Source organism: Vigna unguiculata, chromosome 5 (genome assembly GCF_004118075.2).
Source record: "Vigna unguiculata cultivar IT97K-499-35 chromosome 5, ASM411807v1, whole genome shotgun sequence".
NCBI classification, from domain to species: Eukaryota; Viridiplantae; Streptophyta; class Magnoliopsida; order Fabales; family Fabaceae; genus Vigna; species Vigna unguiculata.
Genome location: NC_040283.1, coordinates 30,653,217 through 30,674,886, shown reverse-complemented (window position 1 = coordinate 30,674,886; position 21,670 = coordinate 30,653,217). Strand labels below are relative to the sequence as shown.

The window sequence follows — 21,670 nt, the reverse complement described above, 5'->3', positions numbered from 1 at the left end:
ATAAATCTATAAAAACCTTTCCAAAGATAAAAAGAAAAAAGTTCAATTATTCATGTGAATCTTCAAAAGTCGCATCAAACACATGAGGTAATTAAGAAATGTATAGAATATTCTATTTTAAAAAAAGTTACTAGTAAGTGATAAACATAACATTAATTAAATATTTTATTTTCTAAAAAAACATTAAATAATTAATGGTATACTTTAAAATTTGAAAGAAATCTGAGAAGACAAAAAATATGAATACTGTTTCACAAAGAACTAACCATTTGCCATTCATCTAAATAGTTCTGGAACAAAAGTTTAAAAGTTTAGTTTATCCACCACACTATCATTTGATGCAATTAGGATATCTAAAACGAAAATGAAGGACATAACTAAGTAACTTACAGATATAGGAAGGATAGTTGTCCAAAAATATGTTAGATCCTGCATAAAACAACAAAAAAAATAGCCATTTGTAAGCTTCATCTAACAACATACAAAACTAAGATTGACTTCACCATAAGATGAAATTTCAAAACTCTAATATTGAAGGTTGATTAGGAATCTGAAATTATAAGTACAACTGTCACCCGATAAGAACCACTATCAATCATCTGTTATACAAAACAATAAAAGGGATGTTTTGATCTTATTGAATTACCATTTGCATGTATTGTATTGGCACTGCATAAATCAAACTTTAGTTGATTGTAAGAAAATTTGTCTTTCATAATAACTCTATGCCTAATTGATTAGCTGAAATAAAAAACATTCACAACAAAAGGCTAGATCCAAAAATTTCCATCACATCAGCAAAAACAAACAATGGTAGTAATAAGTGCAGCAATGCCAACAACAATGGCACATGTACGAATATTTGCATGGAAATATTTGCAAATCTTTAAGGCTATTGTTTGCTCTCCATTTTCTGGTTTATGAGGGCTTAGGAAAGCATTTACTAGCAGTATACAGGACAACATATAATAGTGAATCCAAATTTCACAAGTGTCGAGCTCACACAAAATCCCCACAATCTTAAAAACTTATCCCTCATTTCCCTTAAAAACTTTCACTTATCACAAACAACATGAAACTCCGAAACATGTCAATTGAACCTTTATAAGATCTCTTAACTCCACCTTGAAACTTTTTTCCTTCAACCAAATCGATATCATGGTGAATAAAGAGTTCAAAGTTCCATTAGAAGCTTTCTCACATGTCGGCAACCTATAATGGTAGCCCCCAACCCCTAACAGCAAAATATCATTGCACTCAAACTTCACCATCTCCTTCATGTCTTTGGAATTGAATTTCATGCGATGTTCACTTGGGAGTTAATGTCTCCTCCAACTTTAGAAAAAAAGAACCCTTCCTTCACGAGCTTGGAATTCAGCCAAATAAAATCTTGAGAAGTGTAAAACCAAATACATTAGATTTAAAATCATAGAGACTAAAGTGAAAAAATCACGTTTCATGATTGATCACAGAAGACAATCTTGCCACCTTTGTAAAACAAGCCATGTTCCCCAATATCATCAACGAACTTGCCATAGCTATACCTCAAAGGCATTCTCGCCAAGACCCTACAAAACTCCCCAATGCACCATCCTCTTCTCTTCCTATGCTCCCCTTTCCTACTACTCAACCCCATCCTTACCTCTTCCTCCAACTCGTTCCTCGCGTCCCCGTAATCCCTCAGTCTCGTCGCCCCCACCAACAATGGATCCAGCCGTGTCTCCTCCACCACCACCAAATTCATCAACACATCCTCATAGTTTCGCACTGCGACCATGATCCCTCGCGCACGCGTGCCATGTCGGCCCCACCTACGCACGTGTACAGAAACAGGTTCACAGAATTGCTCAAATGGAAATAGGTTCGGTGAAATTAAATTTCGAAAATGTGGATTATCAAATGGAGTAGGAATTTTCTAATTGGCAACCTCACATCAAACACAAACTCATACCCCTTTTACCTTTTGCAAAAGCATAAACACAGATTATTTAGAAAAATATTGAAGAAAAATTAGGGATTAGTGCAAACTGGATATTGTGAGAAGCTAAATAGGTTTCTGAATTGAAAATTATACCTATTTTGATATACGAGATCACATCCGATTGCAGTGTTTGCGGTCACCGCTGCTACTTGACAAAACTGAGTTAGAATAGGGAAAATAAATAGTGAGTTAGGGTAGTGAGATGAAATCAAAAAGATGAAATGAAACTTGAAAACGAAAGAGCAAGGGATGCAAAATCGAACTTGAAATCAAGGATACAACGTAGTGATGCGGAAGATGAAAACATGAGATACAATCAAAATGAGAAATAATTATGAAATTGAAAGAGAAATAGTGATGAAATAGAAAGAGGAAGCATGGAGAATGAAAAGGTTGTTACTTGGGACTTGAAATTTGATGAGAACGGAAGAGTGATGAAGGAGAACGAAGAGAGCTTCTGAAACATGTGGACCACGAAAACAGAGACCAAGTGTTTTTAGGTTGATAAGGTTATGAAATGTTGTTTAGGAATGGTGTTCCAGAGCACGTGTCCCTATTCAGAAACAAAGTGCAAATTTTAAAAATTATGAAAACAGAAAATGAAATAAACATTGGGAATTTAAATTTTATTGGGGTTATTAAGAAAACCCCTGGTATTTAACAAGGATTTTCAAAACCTCTCCTATGTCCATTTCCTTCTAGAGGTTATTATAACCCTTGTTAATAAACCCCTACTAAGATTTTATATTTTTGTAGTGAGGGAAGAGAGTATAAAAATTTTAAAGGGTTAAATATATTTTTGGTTCCTTAACTTTTAGTGAAAATTGAAATTAGTCTCTATTCGAAATTATAGTTCAATTTAGTCTCTCAACTTTAGAACTGTGTGAATTTAGTCATTTTAATAGATTTTTTTAAAGTTTATTTGATGTTTCAAATACATTTTATTATAGCATTTGAGTTGTTTACAATGTTTCATATATTTTTTGTTTAATGTTAGCCAAGAAACACATTTGAAACGTCAAATAAATTTAACAAAATTTGGTTAAAAGGACTAAATCCACTAAATTCTAAAGTTTGGGGAATAAATTAGGCTAAAATTTCTAAGAGTACTAATTCCAATTTTCTCTAAAAGTTAAAGGACCAAAAATATATCTAACCCAATTTAATAAGTACATTTTAGGTTGAATTCAAAATTATTTATTTTTTAAGTCATGAAATTATTCATAAGGATTGAAATCTATGATACACCGATACTTCAAGTTGGGTTACATATCTGTGTCAAATACGTATTGTGTCAAATACTTTAGGATACTTTAACAATATTTATCAATGAGGCATCTAATTTATAAAGTCGTAGTACACTACAATACAATCTTTGAATGATGACCAATTTTAGTGAAAAAAAATTAGTCACTATAAAGTGATCAAATTGACAACTAAAATAGTTCCAAAAAATTATAATTGGTCTCTAAATTGATAATTATAATAGTTTCATTTATGAATTGGTTTTTAAATTAGTCACTAACATTAGCTATCAGGTTTTGGCTACCAAAATAATTGGTCTCTAGTTAGAAAATTTGGATTCACACATTAACAATCATATATTTATTATGTCTGTAAGAATTATTGTACAATTTTCAATATTCATATATCACGTATATATCACGTATCGTATCCTATTATTTTGAAAATAAATGTATCGACGTATCGGATACGTGTTGTATTCGATACACGTATCGTATATATGCATCATAGATTGAAATGGAACAAGATCATAGCGGGTTTGACCGGTCTAAAATTTCATATTCATTTTTATACTTAATTACTCATAAATTTCATAAAATAGGTGTCAATAATGGTTGAATTTGAGAGTACAAATAAACATGTGATTCCCCTAACATAGATCTACATAAAAATAAAAAAATAAAGGTTTCATAAGATTTCTTGTTCATAAAGGGATAGGCAAAATTAATCTAACTACATTGAACTATAGTTAACTGCACTATATTATACTGAAAAAAATTGATAAAAATTGATCTATTTTATAGTTCAATTCAACTATTCATTAACTGAACTATAACTTTTATTTTCTCTCATCTCTTCGATTGCGTCCTTCTTAGATAAGTTAAATCATGAATCCAATCCCTTTTGTAGCTAATAGATTGATTGGTAAATATGCTTTTCTACCCCTAATTACGTGTGTTTTCTACCATAGACAAATACAATTTGTGGGTATGCTTTTCCTTGTATCAAATCATCACTCTTCTTACAAGCAAATGGGATCTCAAAATATTAAATAATATTTAAATTATTAAGATTAAAACAAAAATATACACATAATTTGATAAAGTATTATCCTAAGATATTCCATACAAGAAGAATTTGAGGATGAACCTTTGAATTTTCTTTTAGAAATTAGTTACGTTCTATATTTTTGGACTTTGAGCTTTCTTTTATAAATTAGTTTATGTTTTCATGTTTTGCGCTTGAGCCTTCTTTTAGGGTTCTTAAGTTTTCTTAAACTTATGTGCCTATAAATAGAGGTATCAAAAACTGATATGGACACTTTTTAGTCATTAAAGAAAGAATTCTCTTTGTTCTAGGTTTAGACATCTGGTTCTCATCAAAGATTAATATCTTTGTGGTGAATCTTCACTTGACTTATCAAACGGTTAGATTGTGGCATTCTTCATCTCTGTCTTATTCCACATTCTTCTCTGATTTATTCGTGTCGTGCCTCTTGAGGATTCAAATTCAGAAATAATCGTACTTTTTCCTGGATAGGATCGTATCATATTTTTTTAAGATTACCATATGATACCAATAAACTTTTAATTTTGATTATTCTTATATAGTTGTATGTTTAACTTTTATAATTCTCATTTTTCTTAAGAGAAAAGTTTTCACTTTAAGGCATTAACTAAAATTCAAAGTATATTACAGACTGTTCTTGTTTTAAAAGCTCTTTAATGATTCGTTCTAACATTATTTAATTCAATTTAATTCTATTTTCGAGCGAAGAAAACACAAATTATAAATTTAATGAACTAAAAATATAAAAACTAACAAGTCACTGAGAATAACTAATATAATGTTTTATGTGATTTGCAGAATTATGATTAATTCATAAAGAAACTATATCTACTACTAAGGAAATAAATATCACTACGATATATATATATATATATATATATATATATATATATATATATATATATATATATATATATATATATATATATATATATTCTTGTAATTAATTTTCAGCTAGGTAATACACGGGAATAAAGGAAGAAAAAGTAAACAAAAGATAAACATAAAAAGTTTGCCATTAACATGGACACCTCCACAAATTAATTACAAAGTATAAAACCATGTTAACTATCTTCTGTTTCCTTGTATGATACTGTTATGTTTTTTAATTTCAGAAAACTACGTCAGTTGGCCCTTGTGCCAAATAATGTTGGTCGAAGAAAACTCCATAGCTGAACTGAAAATCTTGAATATAAGTTGCATCTTCATATTCCATTGATGAATGGTCCATGATCTCATCTCCACAAGGGATCCATGCATTCATCTCATCAAAGGGCAAAGAAGAGATGATGTTGATGTCATCCCAATGATCAGGCTCACTGTCTGACGTGGAGCAATCTTGATCATCCATTTGAGCTATTTCAGTGACACTGATCTCTGCCTCCAATGACTGAATCATGCTCACAAGTCTATCATCACCATCATAGTACTCTTCTTCCTTTGTTTCTTCCATCAGTGACATCAAAAGAACATTGTTGGCCTCTGAGAACTCCATGGTTAACGTGCGAGAAGTAGAAGCAATTAAGGTTGTTTTGTTGCAGATATGCAAGATGAGTTTGAAAGGTGAGGAAGGGAGGTTTATATAGGCAAATAATGGATGGTACAGTAATTAATATATATTAAAGGTGGGGTTGGTTTTGTTTTTGTTGTTGGTACTCTAGGTGAATAGATAAGATTCATAGAATTGTGGCTAAGGAAATATGTTGATTATTGTGATGAAAAAAGTATTAATTGTTTGACCCATTGATGTCTAGTTGTGGAGCAACAGGGCATTGGGGGTATTAGGGTAGGGTAGCCATAATGCACCCACTAAAGGTTCCAACAGTGGGGCATCAGAAACCAGACAATATGGCCACCTAATGACCAATAATTAAGTAATGCAATATTTTTTTGAAAGGAATTTGTAGGAACCACCCATGATTAATACTTTTGTAGGAGTGTCGGCTCTGGGTTGGAAACCTCAATGTGACGATGTTAGAGAAGAATGTGAAACGATTTGATTCTTGATTATAGGATATTTCAATGTCAAAATTGTTGCCTGTTGAGCAATGAAATTATCTTTTCTTCTGTGGACACCCTGTACCTAAAAAAGACTCCTCCATTATTATTATAATTGTAATGCAAATGTAATAGAAAACGATAAAGAGGTGTATGGAATGAATACCCCACTCAACCATTGAGTACCCTCCACCACAAACACTAGCTAGAATGTTGAAAGAGAATTATTAGAATTAGAGTGGAGCAGCACAAGCTACAAATCAAACTCAATATGTTCTACCCAGTCATGTCCTGTACGGCATCAAAGCTTATTACACCTGTCTCTATCTGTCATAAACGATTATCTTTTCAACTATATTTCATGACAAATACAACGTATTCATGGCTTTGCCCACGGTTCGTTAGGATAAGATAAGATTATGAGTCTTTTGTTTACATGCTATTTATCTCTGTTACTTTTATAGATATAAAACTTAAACTCATTATTAGATTATTTGCAACATAAAGAGTCAAATACACTTTAAGTTTGTAAATGCCTTTTATTTTGTATACTCTTGTAATAAGAATGTTATGAAGTTTAAGTTAAATTATTGTTTTTGATATACATATGTATTTCTTTGTATTTATTTTATTTATTTATTATTAATAAAGTAATTATTATGTTTTTTTCCAACAATAAATAAATATCTTGACATAATTTTGATGCATGAGTTTGTGAATAGGATGTGGCAGTGGTGGGAAAATAAATAATTGTTGTGTGGTGGGTTAAATCTCTTTGGAAGAAAAAAGGTTGATTGAAGATGCAGAGAAGGGACGTACGTTGAAGTGGTTCTTAGAGGGATATGCACACGAGGCACCCACGTGGGTGTTGGTTTGGTGTGAAACCAAAACTTGCACGAGTAGTCCCATCTCTGTGCATGTGTATATTTATGATTACTTAGCCATATATGTCTTCTTGTTTTAGGGAGAAACTCTTTAATTCATGTGTTAGGTATTGCGTTTATTTCTATCATATCAAAATCAAATTATTCAAAGATTTAGGTGTCTCTATGCATGCTGCCGTGTAGCTTCAACAACTATATATGGATCATGTGGCCAACAAGGTATGCTTTAATGCTTCTTATTTCCAACAATTTTATAATTTGTGTTCGTAATTAATCAATCCCCAACAGACTAGTACCAAGATGTTACACAATTAACTAATCTGGTGTTTATAAATAGAATATTCAGGCAACAATCAACCTAATAATTTTATTTCTTTCAAGAATTCTTAACCTTGTTCATGAAATAATAAGATTGATGATCATTGAATTTTTATAGACATCTATTTCTAGCAGGTTTTGGTTATCAAATTTGTTTCTCAAACCCAAACTTTGGACATTGATTTAATCAATTCATAGTGACCAAATTCAAGTTGCACTTATTTCAATGTTGATTTTTACTCATAGATTCTCTCAGATATTTAACGTGGAAGAAAAATCCAAATAGAGATCACTTAAACTTCATATTACAACAAACTTTCATACATTTTTCTCTATCTAGCTTTGAAACAACAACTTGTACACAAGAAAAATCTTTGCATAACATTGAATTGATTTTCAGTCAAACAGGCCTAAATTTAAGTTTAATTATGTTTTTATTCCTTGAGATTTTGAAGTAATTTTGATTTTGATCCTAAATTTTTGGGAAAAAAAATTATTTCAACATATATTTGAAAGATTAAAAATAATTGTAATTTCTAAATCTTGACTATATATCCTAAATGTTAACGTTAACCCTATAAACCTCATTTTAGTCCCCTTAATTCATTTGGAATCTTCTTTTTTTTTTCAATTTTTGAGGGACTTTTAAAAAAAAATAGAATACCAAAATTAAAATTACTCCAGATTTTAGGGACTAAAAGTGTAATAAATTATTAAAATAAATATATTTTATTTTGATCATCGGTTCACATGTAAAATAATTTCTTGTTGCAATAGTCATGTTGTATCGCAATGATCACAATTTTTAAATCTTGTTTAAAAGATCTAAACTCACGATAAAATGGGTAGTTTGTGAATATATTTGTATAAGTTACAAATAAAAATTTACTTTTGTTATGCATACAAACAATAATCTTTCTATAATAAACTTTAGTCTAAGATTTTATATAGAAAAAAAAAACTTAATTGGTGTAAAAATATTTTTTTGTCTGAGTAAAAAATGTACCTTCATATATTTAAGTAGAGCATCATATAAGGATCAAGGCCCATAAACCCATTGCCTTAAGGTTTTGGGTTGAGAGTGATGTTAGTGTCTTATGTGGTTAGGTTCAGATCTCATTGGTGTTGTTCTCCCCAGTGAAACCCCCTCTGTAAACCTAACAAGTGGTATCAGAGCCGATGGTTAAAAACTGGCTCAGACGAGTGCAGGTCCCTGTATCGAAAGTCTTCCTGGCAAGAATCCCAGTTAAGGGTTCCAGGTAAGCACGAGTGCAGGTCCCTGTATCGAAAGTCTTCCTGGCAAGAGTCCCAGTTAAGGGTTCCAGGTAAGCGTGTCCCGACGGTACGAGAAGGGGTACTCGTGGTTGGGAATGCTTCCGCTGGAGGGGGAGTGTACCAATGTGGTTGAAGGGACTCACCCTTGAGGGGGAGATTGTTAGGAATCCAAGTTTGAGTCTAAGAAACCCATTGCCTTAAGGTTTTGGGTTGAGAGTGGTGTTAGTGTCTTATGTGGTTAGGCTCAGATCTCATTGGTGTTGTTCTCCCCAATGAAACCCCCTCTGTAAGACCTGACAATATGTAACACGTGATGTTAATTGATCCACGTGCATTTATGTAGTTAGTTTTGATTATTCGAGAAAAATTATGTATTGTTTATATTTTTAGTAACCTAGTGAATTCTATTAATTTGTCAAAATAAAATACTAATTACAAACTTTAACGTATATTAAGTCTATTATATTCACCTTCCTTCTTGTCATCAATTATCTGCTCCTTGATTTAAACGATTTTCAACCAATTGATATATGTCATGTTATAAAATGCAAACTTATTCTAGTCCATCTTAGACGTGATTGCATACATCTTGAAGCATTATACACTTAGTATAGATCAAAATAAGACTTCAAGAATTTAGTTGTTTCGGTCTTTTTGCCCTTCAATCTTTAGACTACGGAATGTAATGTCATATTACATATGTATTACATGGTCCCCGTGAAACATTAATATTGGGATGAGACCCTTGTTAGATCAATAGTATTTTACTTATTAGTCTAATTTTTAAAGACACATAAATACACGAACATCATGTAACCTCAATACACATTGAAATTGTATGACCACGATAGTACACTAAGTTTCTTGGAGGCCAAGCCCCACAAGCTCATATGTCTTGGCCTATCAAAACTCACTAAAGTACAAGAAAATTTAACCTCTTGAGAGCTTATAAATAAATCTCATATTCTACAAAATGACTAATTTTGTAGTTGACATTAATAGTCTGGCGGAGACCTTAAGTAAATGAGTTGTATATTAAATACCAATTGACCTGATGGTAAATTTCTTAAAAGACTTTTGGCTAGAATAATGGGTTATCATGATAACCAAAAAATAAATAAATAAAGTATTGACTTATTAGGATTTATGGTTTATAGTTCATTCGACAACACGAAACATTTCATGTACATGTCAAACACTATTATAGATGTTGATTCTAATGTTGTCTCTTTGTTTATTAGAATATGATCACATAATGAATTATCTATATCAAAGATATTTTGAAGAATGTGTCTATTTACTCCACATAAATAACTTTTTAGATATGGTAGAATGACAATTTGTAAAGACATTCAACTTTGTTAAATCTTTTGCTTTAGTACAATATGGGAAAAAGTTATTTGACCTAGACTTGATAAGTCAAGTCATGTATCACAGAATTGCATAAAGATGATGTATACACTTAATGTTGTATGAAGAGCATTTAATAAATCTTTATTTAATAAATCTTTAACCATGAACATGTGCTGACCCAAGTTGAAAAAGAAGAACTTCACAAGATCTCACAATGACTCTAAAAGGATTTGCAATAATTCTTTTCTTCTCAATGTATATATAAAGGTAATGATGATACTTTTATTACAAGTGATATTTCTATTACATATTTTTAACAATATTTCTATTACATATTTTATAACAAATTAAAATAAATATATTTAAAATTTAATATTAAATACAATTAATATTATTAAAATATTTAATAAAAATAATCATAACATTATATAAAAGTAAAATTTGATATAAATTTGGAGCGCCTAATAATTTGACACGTGTCACCATATTAGGTTAACACGTGGCACATTACAAACGTGACACGTGGCATAAATATTTAAAAAAAAGTTCAAAAAAATTCAAAAAAATGAGGAGCTGACACGTGGCACCTACTTAACGGTGTTAGTTCTACACTAACGAAAAGAACCTAATTGATACTAATTTACAAAAATGTGGACCTAATTGAGACTAATAAAAATACGAGGACCAAATTGATATTTTAGTACAAAAACGAGGATCAACGAAGTATTTTAACAAAAAAAAATTATATTCAATCTCTATCATATGTAAGAACTCATCATAGTAGTGATATTTACGATATGAAAGGTAAAATTAATTCAAATCCATCTGATTTTGAAAATACCAAGAAAATAATATTTCATTGATGTAAAGAAAATAGAAATTTGGATAAGAAAAAAAAGTTTACCCTGATAATTAATGTCATCTAGATTTTGTAGAGTTTTAAATTTAATCCATGTTATTAATGCTAACTATTACTTGCCCAGGAAGAGAATTTGAAGCTAAAGATGAAGAGACCCTTTTTGATGAAGATAGATATTTAATTTCATGATTATTAAGACGTTCACTAAAATTTAAATTATGAACTAAAAGTTTGATAAAATTGAGGTATTCTCTACAACAGTATTCTTCATACAATATTATAAATGCGAGCGTGACAGATTTAATAGATGTTAGACAAATTCAGTACAATTATATATAACATATAGGATAGTAAATATCAAGCGTACAATAACTTATCATCACTCTCTCTAAAACTCAATCCACGTATCCAAATCAATTCCTAGTTGATTTCTTTCATAGCCTTTCAATTTCAATTTCAATAATGTAAATATTTGTCGGTTCAAACGCTGTTCTTGGTCTAATTTTTTTTTTAATTTCTTGTGCATGTTACTTAATTATTGGCCATTAAGTGGGTATATATTGTCTAGTTTCTGATGCCCCACTTTTGTTGCGACCATTAATTAGCTATAGCCAGATGCCATATATTGCTGCTCGACAAATAGACACCAATGGGTCAAAGCATTAATTTTTCTTTTCCATCACAACTATATATCTCAGAATCATATCTTAGCACAATTATATGAATCTAAGCTTATCTTTCACTACATATAGTTTATTAGTGATTTGGCCTACATATGCACTAATCAGCAAGCAAAACAAAAGCAACCCCACCTAGTGACCATGAATTATTTGCCTATATAAACCTCCTTCTTCACCTTTCAAACTCATCCTGCATATCTGCAACAAAACAACCTTAATTGCTTCTACTTCTCTCACGTTAACCATGGAGTTCTCAGAGGCCAACAATGTTCTTTTGATGTCACTGATGGAAGAAACAAAGGAAGAAGAGTACTATGATGGTGATGATAGACTTGTGAGCATGATTCAGTCATTGGAGGCAGAGATCAGTGACACTGAAATACCTCAAATGGATGATCAAGATTGCTCCACGTCAGACAGTGAGCCTGATCATTGGGATGACATCAACATCATCTCTTCTTTGCCCTTTGATGAGATGAATGCATGGATCCCTTGTGGAGATGAGATCATGGACCATTCATCAATGGAATATGAAGATGCAACTTATATTCAAGATTTTCAGTTCAGCTATGGAGTTTTCTTCGACCAACATGTAGTTTTCTGAAATAATTAACAAAGGATTATGTAAGGAAACAGAAGATAAGATGGATAACTTTGTAATTAATTTGTAAACCTTTTAATTTATCTTAGTTTACACTTTCTCAATTTATCAAACCTATCTGAACATTATGAATTTTCCACATTTCCTGAATATTGGATACAAGCAATGATACTGATTTAGTGTTTAGTTGCTTTTTATTTTTAGTTTTCTTAAAATAATAATTTTGTTTTTCTCTATGGTAAACAGAATTAACTCAAAAAATTTAATCCTACAATATTCCTTAAAGGAGCTTTAGAAAATAAAAATTAGAGGATATATGATGGAAAAGAGATTCTCAACAAAAACAAAAAATATGATTGATTGAGCATGTTAGTAAGGTTGTTTGAAAAAGGAGTTGAATTCAATACTCAATTGTGAAAAATGCCTGTCAACAACTGTTTCTAAGAAAAATAATGACTGTACTCACCCAGTTATAAAACCAATTATTTTCTTTAAATTTATTTACTTTACTCTCATCCCTTTACCTTTTTCCCATTTCTATGTCTTATAACTTTCCAATTGCAAATCTCACTATAAGTTGTTTTTTTTTTTCCAATAATTTATTTTTACTGTAATTTGAAAATATAGTCTAAAATATATTCAACTACGGGTTTGGTGACCTCAACTACTTAACAACGGATTTTGAAAGTATATGAAAATAGTACCATTTTATTTATTATTTAATTACAGTTCATGATCTATATATCTTGATTGTGATTTATAACTTAGTTACTGGGTTTTGTGTGAAGTGCAAATAGAATAATTTATTATGTTTTGGGTATAATTAAGAAATGATATAGATGTTTATTTTAGTCAGTTGATCGAAGATTTATAATTATTACGTGATAAAAAATATTATAAGAAAATCTCTTATTAATAATTATTAATAATTTTTAGTTTATAAATTAATATCTAAATTGGTTATTATAATGAGTATTTTTTTTCTTCCTAAAATTGGTCAATAATGGGTTTTTCAATGACTCTTTTCAAATGCATGACATTTTATTTTATATAATTACTCACTCTTTACTCATGGAACTTGTTGAGACTGAAAAAATTTCAATATTAAAATCAAGATCAAGAATGATGTTAATATTCACATTAGTGATGATCATAACAGATTAAGTAACATGCCAAAGCATGAAAAGGATATTCTCTATTAGATTAATAACATTAGTTATTCTTTAAACTAATGTGAAATATGATACCTCTTATGTCCATCATCTACTAATATAAAAAGCACAAGTTAAAAGAGTTTTTTCACTTGTGATTGTTTGATGCTAGAGATGATTATGGATTGGATTTTTTAAAATCCCCTCTAGATCTAATCCAAGTCTAGTAAAATAATTCAAATATATTTTAAGTAGATCAATTTGATTTAGATTTTTCAATTCAATTTAAATTATATTAAATATAAATTGAATCTTTTTTAGTTAAATTAAATTTGATGTGAGATCAACCCAATAGACCTAACATGAAATCAATCATTCTCATCATGACATGGCCCCTATTCGATATAAGCACGATGTATTGTATAACAACAACCTAAAATGACTTGGCTCAACTAGACTCAGCTCAATTTGGGTCCAGCCCAACCTTATCTAGATCGGAATCGACTTGACCTAAGTTGGGGGCAACTCGGTTCGACCTGGACCTAGGCCAACTAAACATCGATTACAATTGACTCGGCTTCACTTAGGTTTAGGCCAATTTGCCTCGAATTGGGTCCAATTGAGTTGCCTCAAACTAGATTAGGGACAACTTGGGCCCATGCCGACTCAAGTCGATTTGGGCCTAGCCTACTCAACTCAACCTACGCTAAACCCACTAGCATAAAAAACAGTGGTTAACTCGGCTCAACCTTGATTCGACCAATGTGCCTCGATCTCAATCTCGATCAACTCACTTCGACCTTAGCTCAACCTGCATATTATCTTCCACTTCAGCAAAAACTCTAAGTTACTTACGCCCTCATGATCATTCTTGCAATTGTCAAGATTCTCCCACATCTCAATTAACCTTTAGTGAATCAATACCCTTATATCATAAGGAAACCATTCTCATTCTCGGTCTAATGACCCATAATTTGTTTCATAATTAATTCTACTCCTCCAGAGACCTAGCCCCGCCAATATAGCCAAAAGAACCACGCATAAACCCTCCCTCTACACTGGCGTCTGGCGGCACCTAGCCTACCGCCAAGCGATGCATCAGTTCTGGGAAACCTAGAATGTTATCATGCACCTGCGAGAATTCAACTTCCCCACTTCATCCCAATCTCTCAAATTTTCCACCCAATGTGCTATTGTCATACATTTGTGAGTACTATCAATACATCATACTTCTAATACACTAGATTACTTTACGTTAGCTCACGTAATTTTCCCCAAACCCCAAAATCCCCAAATGTTCAACCCTAGAATTCATACATAGCTATTTCCACTTAATTTTATCTCTCTCCACCATGAAATTTCCCCATCTAATCATCTCCTTTTCATGAATTCATAATCATAGTACCGATTCCATTGATTAAACTGGCTCAGAACCCCGAAAACCTCAAAATCGAGCCAACAAGGCTCGCGTCGCCTGGCGGATGTTCAACACCGCCAGACCCTTCAAACAAAAACCCATAAAACTGGGTAGGCAGCCAAGGGTCGCCTAGCGAATAGGCTCGTGCCACCAGGCGGTTCCACCTCTGGAACCTAGAAACATGCATAACAGGATGAGTCGCTTGGTGGTACTTCATCGTCCATCAGGCGGTTTTTGGAAAATTTCCAGAAATCCATAATTTACGAGTTGATTCAAAAGGAAAACATGTAATTCTACATTATGCAATTAATCACAACAACATAGTATTTCTACATTATGCAATTAATCACAACAACATAGTATTTCGGGTTCAGCTCCCCTAACTTGGTTTCCTTGCTTAAGTCTTGGAATTTATTCAAGTCTTTGTGCACCAAAACTCCAACCCTAGACTCCTTCCAACTTGTTTCTAATATTCTGAAATTGTTCTCCAATTCACTCTCAACCTCCAATTTTTAGTGCAGTAGAAAGTTCGCTAGGATAGGCTCTAACCTGACTCTGATACCATGTTAGAAGTGAGTTTTAAAGCCTAACTCAATCCTACAAAACCGGCTTGTAAGGTGAGGTTTGCACCTCACTTATATATATATATTATGAAATTGCCTTATCTCTAGTCGATGTGGGACTTCCAACACACCCCCTCACGCCGAGGTATATTCATAGGCTAGGGTTCTTTTGTCCCCTCAAACTCATGCCAAGGCAAAAAAGAAATTTTAATTGGACATTACGAAGGTTCAAACCCATAACCATGCCAATGTCAAATCAATGCATGACCATTCAACCAGTTCATGTTTCATTATATTATCATGTATCATGATCAAACATATTATTAAAATAATAATAAATCAAATAACACATAAATGGCATACACAGAACTTGAACCCAAGTCCTCTCATATAACCAAGTACTCTTAACCACTTGAGTTAGTATTATTCCACACCAAATCACTCAATAATTAATGTCATAAAGGCTCCCACTACCCGCATTTATTAATTAATTATTTATTTAATTAATTAAATTTCTCGGGTCTTACAATTTTCAAATGAATATCCTCCCTTTGTCTCATCATTAGGGTTTTTAGAAGATACTTTGTGATTTTACTAGGTAGTCTATCATCTTTGTATTATTGTTAGGAGGCACCTCTCTTAGCCTATTTAAGAGGACCTACTCCCCACTTGTAAAGGGTTTTTAAATGAAAAAGTAAAGTTGCGGTAGCCAATTTTGGTTGAGTGCCTCTCTTTGAGAATAAGTTATCCCTTGGTCTTATCTTGAACCTTGGTTCAAGTGGAGGCAACTAGCACTCATTTTGGGTTGGTTCATCCCCCCAAGTGGCGTGCTACCTTCCCCAGCCCCTTCCATTCCCTTTTGTTTTAAATCTTTGTTCTTTATTTAAAGTCTTATGTTCTTACATTCATTTTATGCTTCTGCCTATTACTTTTTGTATATTGGCTTGTGTTCATTTCTTTCATTTAGTGGGATCCCCCTTCTCTCCTTTTAGCTCGTATGAAGTGCACCTTCATATCTAGATAACTTTGTTATCTTAATGTCTTGTGGAAATCTTCTTGGAGCTTTCTTAAACAACATTAACACAAACATCTTGCACTCGTTCAAAATATAAGATGAACTCATATCAGATCTTGGCTACCTTCCACACCCAACAAGGATCGAACACACACCCCTACAATGCAAAGCATACGCATTAACCACTAAGCTACACAATTTCTCAAGATATAAGATGCACCACCTTTTTATAAACACTATAAACCATATTAAATATAATATTAAAAATTAAAATAAATAAAAAATAACTTAGATCACTCACATATTTATCCGCTATTTCATAATTTAATACAATAATTAATTTAAATAAATAAAAATTTTAAAAAAATCAAGACATTATTTTTTTCTGTGTTTCTCTTTATTCTAATTTTTCTGGAGACTTACATGTGGTCGATTAGACTTGACCTGAACAAGTACTAACTATGTTTGACCTTAGCCTAGGTCAAGTCGACTCAACTTGAGCTTGGGCCAAATCAGTCTGACATGGGTCTAAGTTGACTCACCTCGACTTTTGACATAGGCTAACTCATCTCAACCTGAACTTGATCCGACTTAGGTTGACTTGGGCTTGGGCCAACTTGACTCTACCTTTGAGTTAGGTTGACTCAATAAGTCTTTTGGCTTAGGCCAACTCAACTCGATCTTAAACTTGATTGACTTAGCTCAACCTTTGATTCGGACCAACTTAAACCCATATCATCTTGACCTGAACACACCTTGGTTTCGAATTTTTAAAGTCCAAAATCCAAATCCAATTAAATGAATCAAATTTAATATTCAAAAATATAAATATATTTAAATAGACATAAATAACATAAACTTGGAAAATATAAATTTGAATTTAAGAGTAATGTATTTAAGGCTTAATTATGTTTTGAGTCCTTGATAAATTTGAGAATTTTCAATTGATTCCTTAATAAAATTTTATGGTCTATTGAATCCTCGATATTTTAAAACTTTTCAATTGAATCCCTAAAGTTAAATATTTATGTTTCTGTAAATTTTGTGATGTGACAGTCATCTTCACCAGTGCAAGAAGGGGATTTGGCAGCGGTTAATTTTGTCATTCTGTCCCGGTTCTAAAATCAAGGCATATAAGGCTGAGGCAAAAAAGGGTCAACTTTTGGCCTCGGGTGTGAATCGAGGAAGAAACCCCTTCATTCTGCTTTGTTTTTTGAAAACTGAAGCCATATCTCTCTCCCCCATTAGGGTTTCATTCCAACATTGGTGAGTGACGACAATGGAGGTTTGTGTTAACGTTGCGTTATGCTGCATTTCAAGCGACGTGGTTGATAATGGAGCTCGCGGTTTCACTTCCATTTTCCAACATGTTGGTGCTTTCAATGGTGTTTGTTTCGTCGTTTGCATGAGGCTTTTGATGAGCGCTGCCATGGAGGTTTTTGAATCCCTAATTAGGTATATGACCTCAGTTCAATTTTTAAATAAGGAAAAATATGGCTTTTGGCACCGATTCAGTTCCACCCAAGGCCAAATGTCACTCTCCCAGTGGCATTTTTGAAATATCAACGAAATTTTTTGCTTCGGGTTAGTGAAACCGAAGCCTATAAAGCTTTATGACAGCAAGTACTTTGTAATCAAAACAGAAAAACATATTCTGTCTCGAACAGTTGGGGAACCGAGGCAGAAAACCTGGTAGAAATTACAAAAATGTCATTGTGACATTATATGCTTTGATTTCTTGATAACCGAAGCCTATAACACACGAGGCAAAATCCCAAAATTACACTAGTGCTTGCATTGTCACCCTCCTTAAATATCGTCACATAATATTTTGTTACAAAAGGCCATGACTAGATCTTTCCCAAATATTTATTGTATGTAACGAAAATTATTTTTAACTTTAATTAAAATTATAAATTTCAAAATAAAAAAATATAAATTATAAAAATATTAAATATATAACTATAAAATTATGAATTATAAAACTATAAAATTTTAAAAAATCAAAATTAAAAAATTTACAAATCGGTAATTTTATAATTTCATAATTTTTTATTTTCATAATTTCACAATTTCATAAATTCATAATTTTGTAATTTTATAGTTTTATAATTCTATAATTGTTTAATTATATATTTTATAATTTCTTAATTATGAAATTACATGTTTTTATAATTTTGTAATTTGTTAATTTTTGTAATTTTATATTTTTTACTTTTTTTATTCTATAATTTAGTATTTCATAATTTTATAATTACATATTTTTTATTTTTTATTTTTTATTTGATAATTTTAATTAAATTTAAAAGTAATTTTTATTAAATACAGTAAATATTTAGAAAATACCGGTATTTCGTTACAAAATATTATGTAACGATATCCAAAAGAGGTGACAATACCAAATAACAGTTACATCCAAAAGTCAACAATATTTCAGTATTGAGACTTAATTGAAAGAACTTTATTAAATTTATCGACTCAAAACATAATTAAGTTGAGATAATAGACTTCAAATAATATAAACTTGAAACTTGGATAATTATAAATTGGATTTCTCAAATCAAATGTTTTTGACACCCTTGGTGCTACACTACTATAATAACTTGTAATCACTCTCATATAGACTCACTAGAATCAATTCCTGATTTCTTTATTTATTTATTTTTCCTTTCAATTTCAATCATTTATATGTGTGTCCATTCAAACGTTTGCTTTTATGCTTTTAATTTCTTGTGCATGTTACACTTAATTATTAGTTAGACACGTTGTCTGGTTTCTGATGTCCCAGTACCACCCTTACTTAGTGGTGCATTATAGCAACCCAAATACCTGGAATACCTTCATTTGTCGCTGGACAATTAGACACCGACGCCTCAAACCATTACTTTTCTCCATCAACACTCTCACCACAATTATATCTATTTTATCTTATCTTTCACTACATAATTTATTATTCATTTGCCCTACATGCTGCATCAACAACCAAACCTACCCCATCTTCTATTAATTACTGTAATGCACTCTTTCTCTATATAACACTTCCTTCTTCACCTTTCAAACTCATCCTGCATATCTGCAACAAAACAACCTTAATTGCTTCTACTTCTCGCACGTTAACCATGGAGTTCTCAGAGGCCAACAATGTTCTTTTGATGTCACTGATGGAAGAAACAAAGGAAGAAGAGTACTATGATGGTGATGATAGACTTGTGAGCATGATTCAGTCATTGGAGGCAGAGATCAGTGACACTGAAATAGCTCAAATGGATGATCAAGATTGCTCCACGTCAGACAGTGAGCCTGATCATTGGGATGACATCAACATCATCTCTTCTTTGCCCTTTGATGAGATGAATGCATGGATCCCTTGTGGAGATGAGATCATGGACCATGCACCAATGGAATATGAAGATGCAACTTATATTCAAGATTTTCAGTTCAGCTATGGAGTTTTCTTCGACCAACATTATTTGGCACAAGGGCCAACTGATGTAGTTTTCTGAAATCAATTTAGTATTCCCAAAGAAAATTTGTGAATGTGTCCATCACTAATTGTACATGTTATTCCCAAAATTAATGAGAGCATATTCAATAAAACTAAATGCTTTTGAATTGAATTAATTTATACTTGTTATTTTACGATTTTAATTTTCTTTTCATGTCTCAACACCACAGCTTGTCATAAAAAGTTAAGATGCAATTTGTCCTGTATATTTTATTCTAAACAAAAATTGAATATAATTATTTTAAGAAAAAAGCATATTCATTCATTAATTGTTCTTGAGTAAGGTGACTTTGGCGATTCGTCGAAAAAAAATATTTTTGTATTTACCGATGTCTCAAATTAATTTGATAAAGATTTTTTTTTTTCGTTTCCTGATGACAAAGTAAAACTTTTCCTAAGAAATATAACATAAAGTATAGTATTTGAGTTTTTTCTATAACTATGTTTGGTGTTTCCTTGAATTACGTTTGTATTTTGGTTTGTATCTTTAGTGATTGTTTGTGTTATATGTGAAATGGTTGTAAGTTGTAACCGAATGTAGATTTAGGAGGTCTTTTTGGTTGTAATAAAATCTTCAAGAGTTTTGTATTGTAGAATCAATATCCCTTAAGTTGAAAAGATTATAGGATGTACACTTCAAAAAGTGTATCTTTTTCTGGACATGTTCTCAAGAGTTTTGTTGCATGTGTAATATATAAAGTGTGGTTTTAATGAATTGGTTTAACTACTTTTTTTTTGTTTGATTTTGTAAAAAAAAAATTAAGTTGGTTTTTCAGTTTTTTTAAATTTCAATTTGGTCTTGATTTTTAAAAAATTGATTCAAATTAATTTTTTTTTAAATTTCTTGAAGTGAATAAATGATTTTTTATTAAAATTGATACTGTCATTATTAGGGATGTCAACGGGGCGGGTAGAGTACGGGTAGTAGCTCCCCCGTACCCTACCCGCTGGATAAATATTTGCCCCGTACCCATACCCATATCCGTCGGGTATCCGTTATGCGGGTACCCGTCTATTTTTTCATATTCGCGGGTATTCGCGGGTATCCGTGGGTATTTACAAAAATATTTAAAAAAATAAATATTTAATCATAATTAATGCTTAGATCAACAAGTCCTCTTTCTCCGATTGATTTTTGAAAAACAAACAAATAAAAAATCAATACCAATTTATATTGTAGTTTATTTTTGAATAAAATATTAAAGAAATTACTAATTTCATCAATGTCCACCTCTTGCAACATTGTATAAAGTTTCATGTTGTCCAATTTTAATCTAGAAGAGCCTTAAAACATAAGAAGTTCAGTAAAAATTTCTAACAATCACTTAATTAAAATATCTAAGTAAAAGTGTTAATTTCATTACCTTCCATGTTGGTCCATAACCAGTCTTAGAGACACATCAATACCTCCACAATATATGGAAGTAATTTACTCATTTGTAGGGTAAGAATCTGACCACCATTATTGGATGAAGACTCATTGTTGTTAGGGATGGCAACGGGGCGGGGCGGGGACGGGTTTCGCTATCCCATACCCATCCCCGCATAAAAAATTCATCCCCATCCCCATACCCAAACCCAACGGGTATCAAACTTTTTTCCCATCCCCATCCCCACCGGGTAACGGGTATAATCTCGTACCCATACCCGTACCCGTGTTCTAACTACTTCAATATTAATTTTTATAAAAGAAAAAAAATTACGGTAAAGAAAACATAATATTATGAAATATTCAATATTAGGAGGATTTTCTTCGA

At 31.6% G+C, this 21,670-nt stretch overlaps 3 protein-coding genes across 3 annotated transcripts; 1 reads left to right on the top strand and 2 right to left on the bottom strand.

Annotated features, from left to right (window-relative positions):
* Positions 1 to 1,456: 1,456 nt before the first annotated feature.
* LOC114184596 (glycosyltransferase family protein 64 C3-like) lies at positions 1,457 to 1,777 on the bottom strand. Its single transcript, XM_028071912.1, has one exon. It carries the CDS (start codon positions 1,775 to 1,777, stop codon positions 1,457 to 1,459), a length of 321 nt encoding a protein of 106 aa, XP_027927713.1.
* Positions 1,778 to 5,292: 3,515 nt separating this feature from the next.
* Positions 5,293 to 5,864, bottom strand: LOC114185769. The gene has a single exon (XM_028073674.1). The coding sequence runs from the start codon at positions 5,787 to 5,789 to the stop codon at positions 5,406 to 5,408; it is 384 nt and encodes a 127-aa protein (XP_027929475.1). The 5' UTR covers positions 5,790 to 5,864; the 3' UTR covers positions 5,293 to 5,405.
* Positions 5,865 to 11,739: 5,875 nt separating this feature from the next.
* On the top strand, positions 11,740 to 20,025 carry LOC114183875. Its single transcript, XM_028071036.1, has 2 exons — positions 11,740 to 12,251; positions 19,874 to 20,025. The coding sequence occupies exons 1-2, from the start codon at positions 11,906 to 11,908 to the stop codon at positions 19,909 to 19,911; spliced, it is 384 nt and encodes a 127-aa protein (XP_027926837.1). The 5' UTR covers positions 11,740 to 11,905; the 3' UTR covers positions 19,912 to 20,025.
* Positions 20,026 to 21,670: the final 1,645 nt, after the last annotated feature.

What these genes read in the sequence shown, in the direction of transcription:
- LOC114185769 (XM_028073674.1), bottom strand. Translation starts at nt 5,789, where the DNA reads ATGGAGTTCTCAGAGGCCAACAATGTTCTTTTGATGTCACTGATGGAA.
- LOC114184596 (XM_028071912.1), bottom strand. Translation starts at nt 1,777, where the DNA reads ATGGTCGCAGTGCGAAACTATGAGGATGTGTTGATGAATTTGGTGGTG.
- LOC114183875 (XM_028071036.1), top strand. Translation starts at nt 11,906, where the DNA reads ATGGAGTTCTCAGAGGCCAACAATGTTCTTTTGATGTCACTGATGGAA. An exon ending in TGGAGTTTTCTTCGACCAAC is followed by an intron (nt 12,252 to 19,873) that starts ATGTAGTTTTCT and finishes TCTTCGACCAAC; the next exon opens with ATTATTTGGCACAAGGGCCA.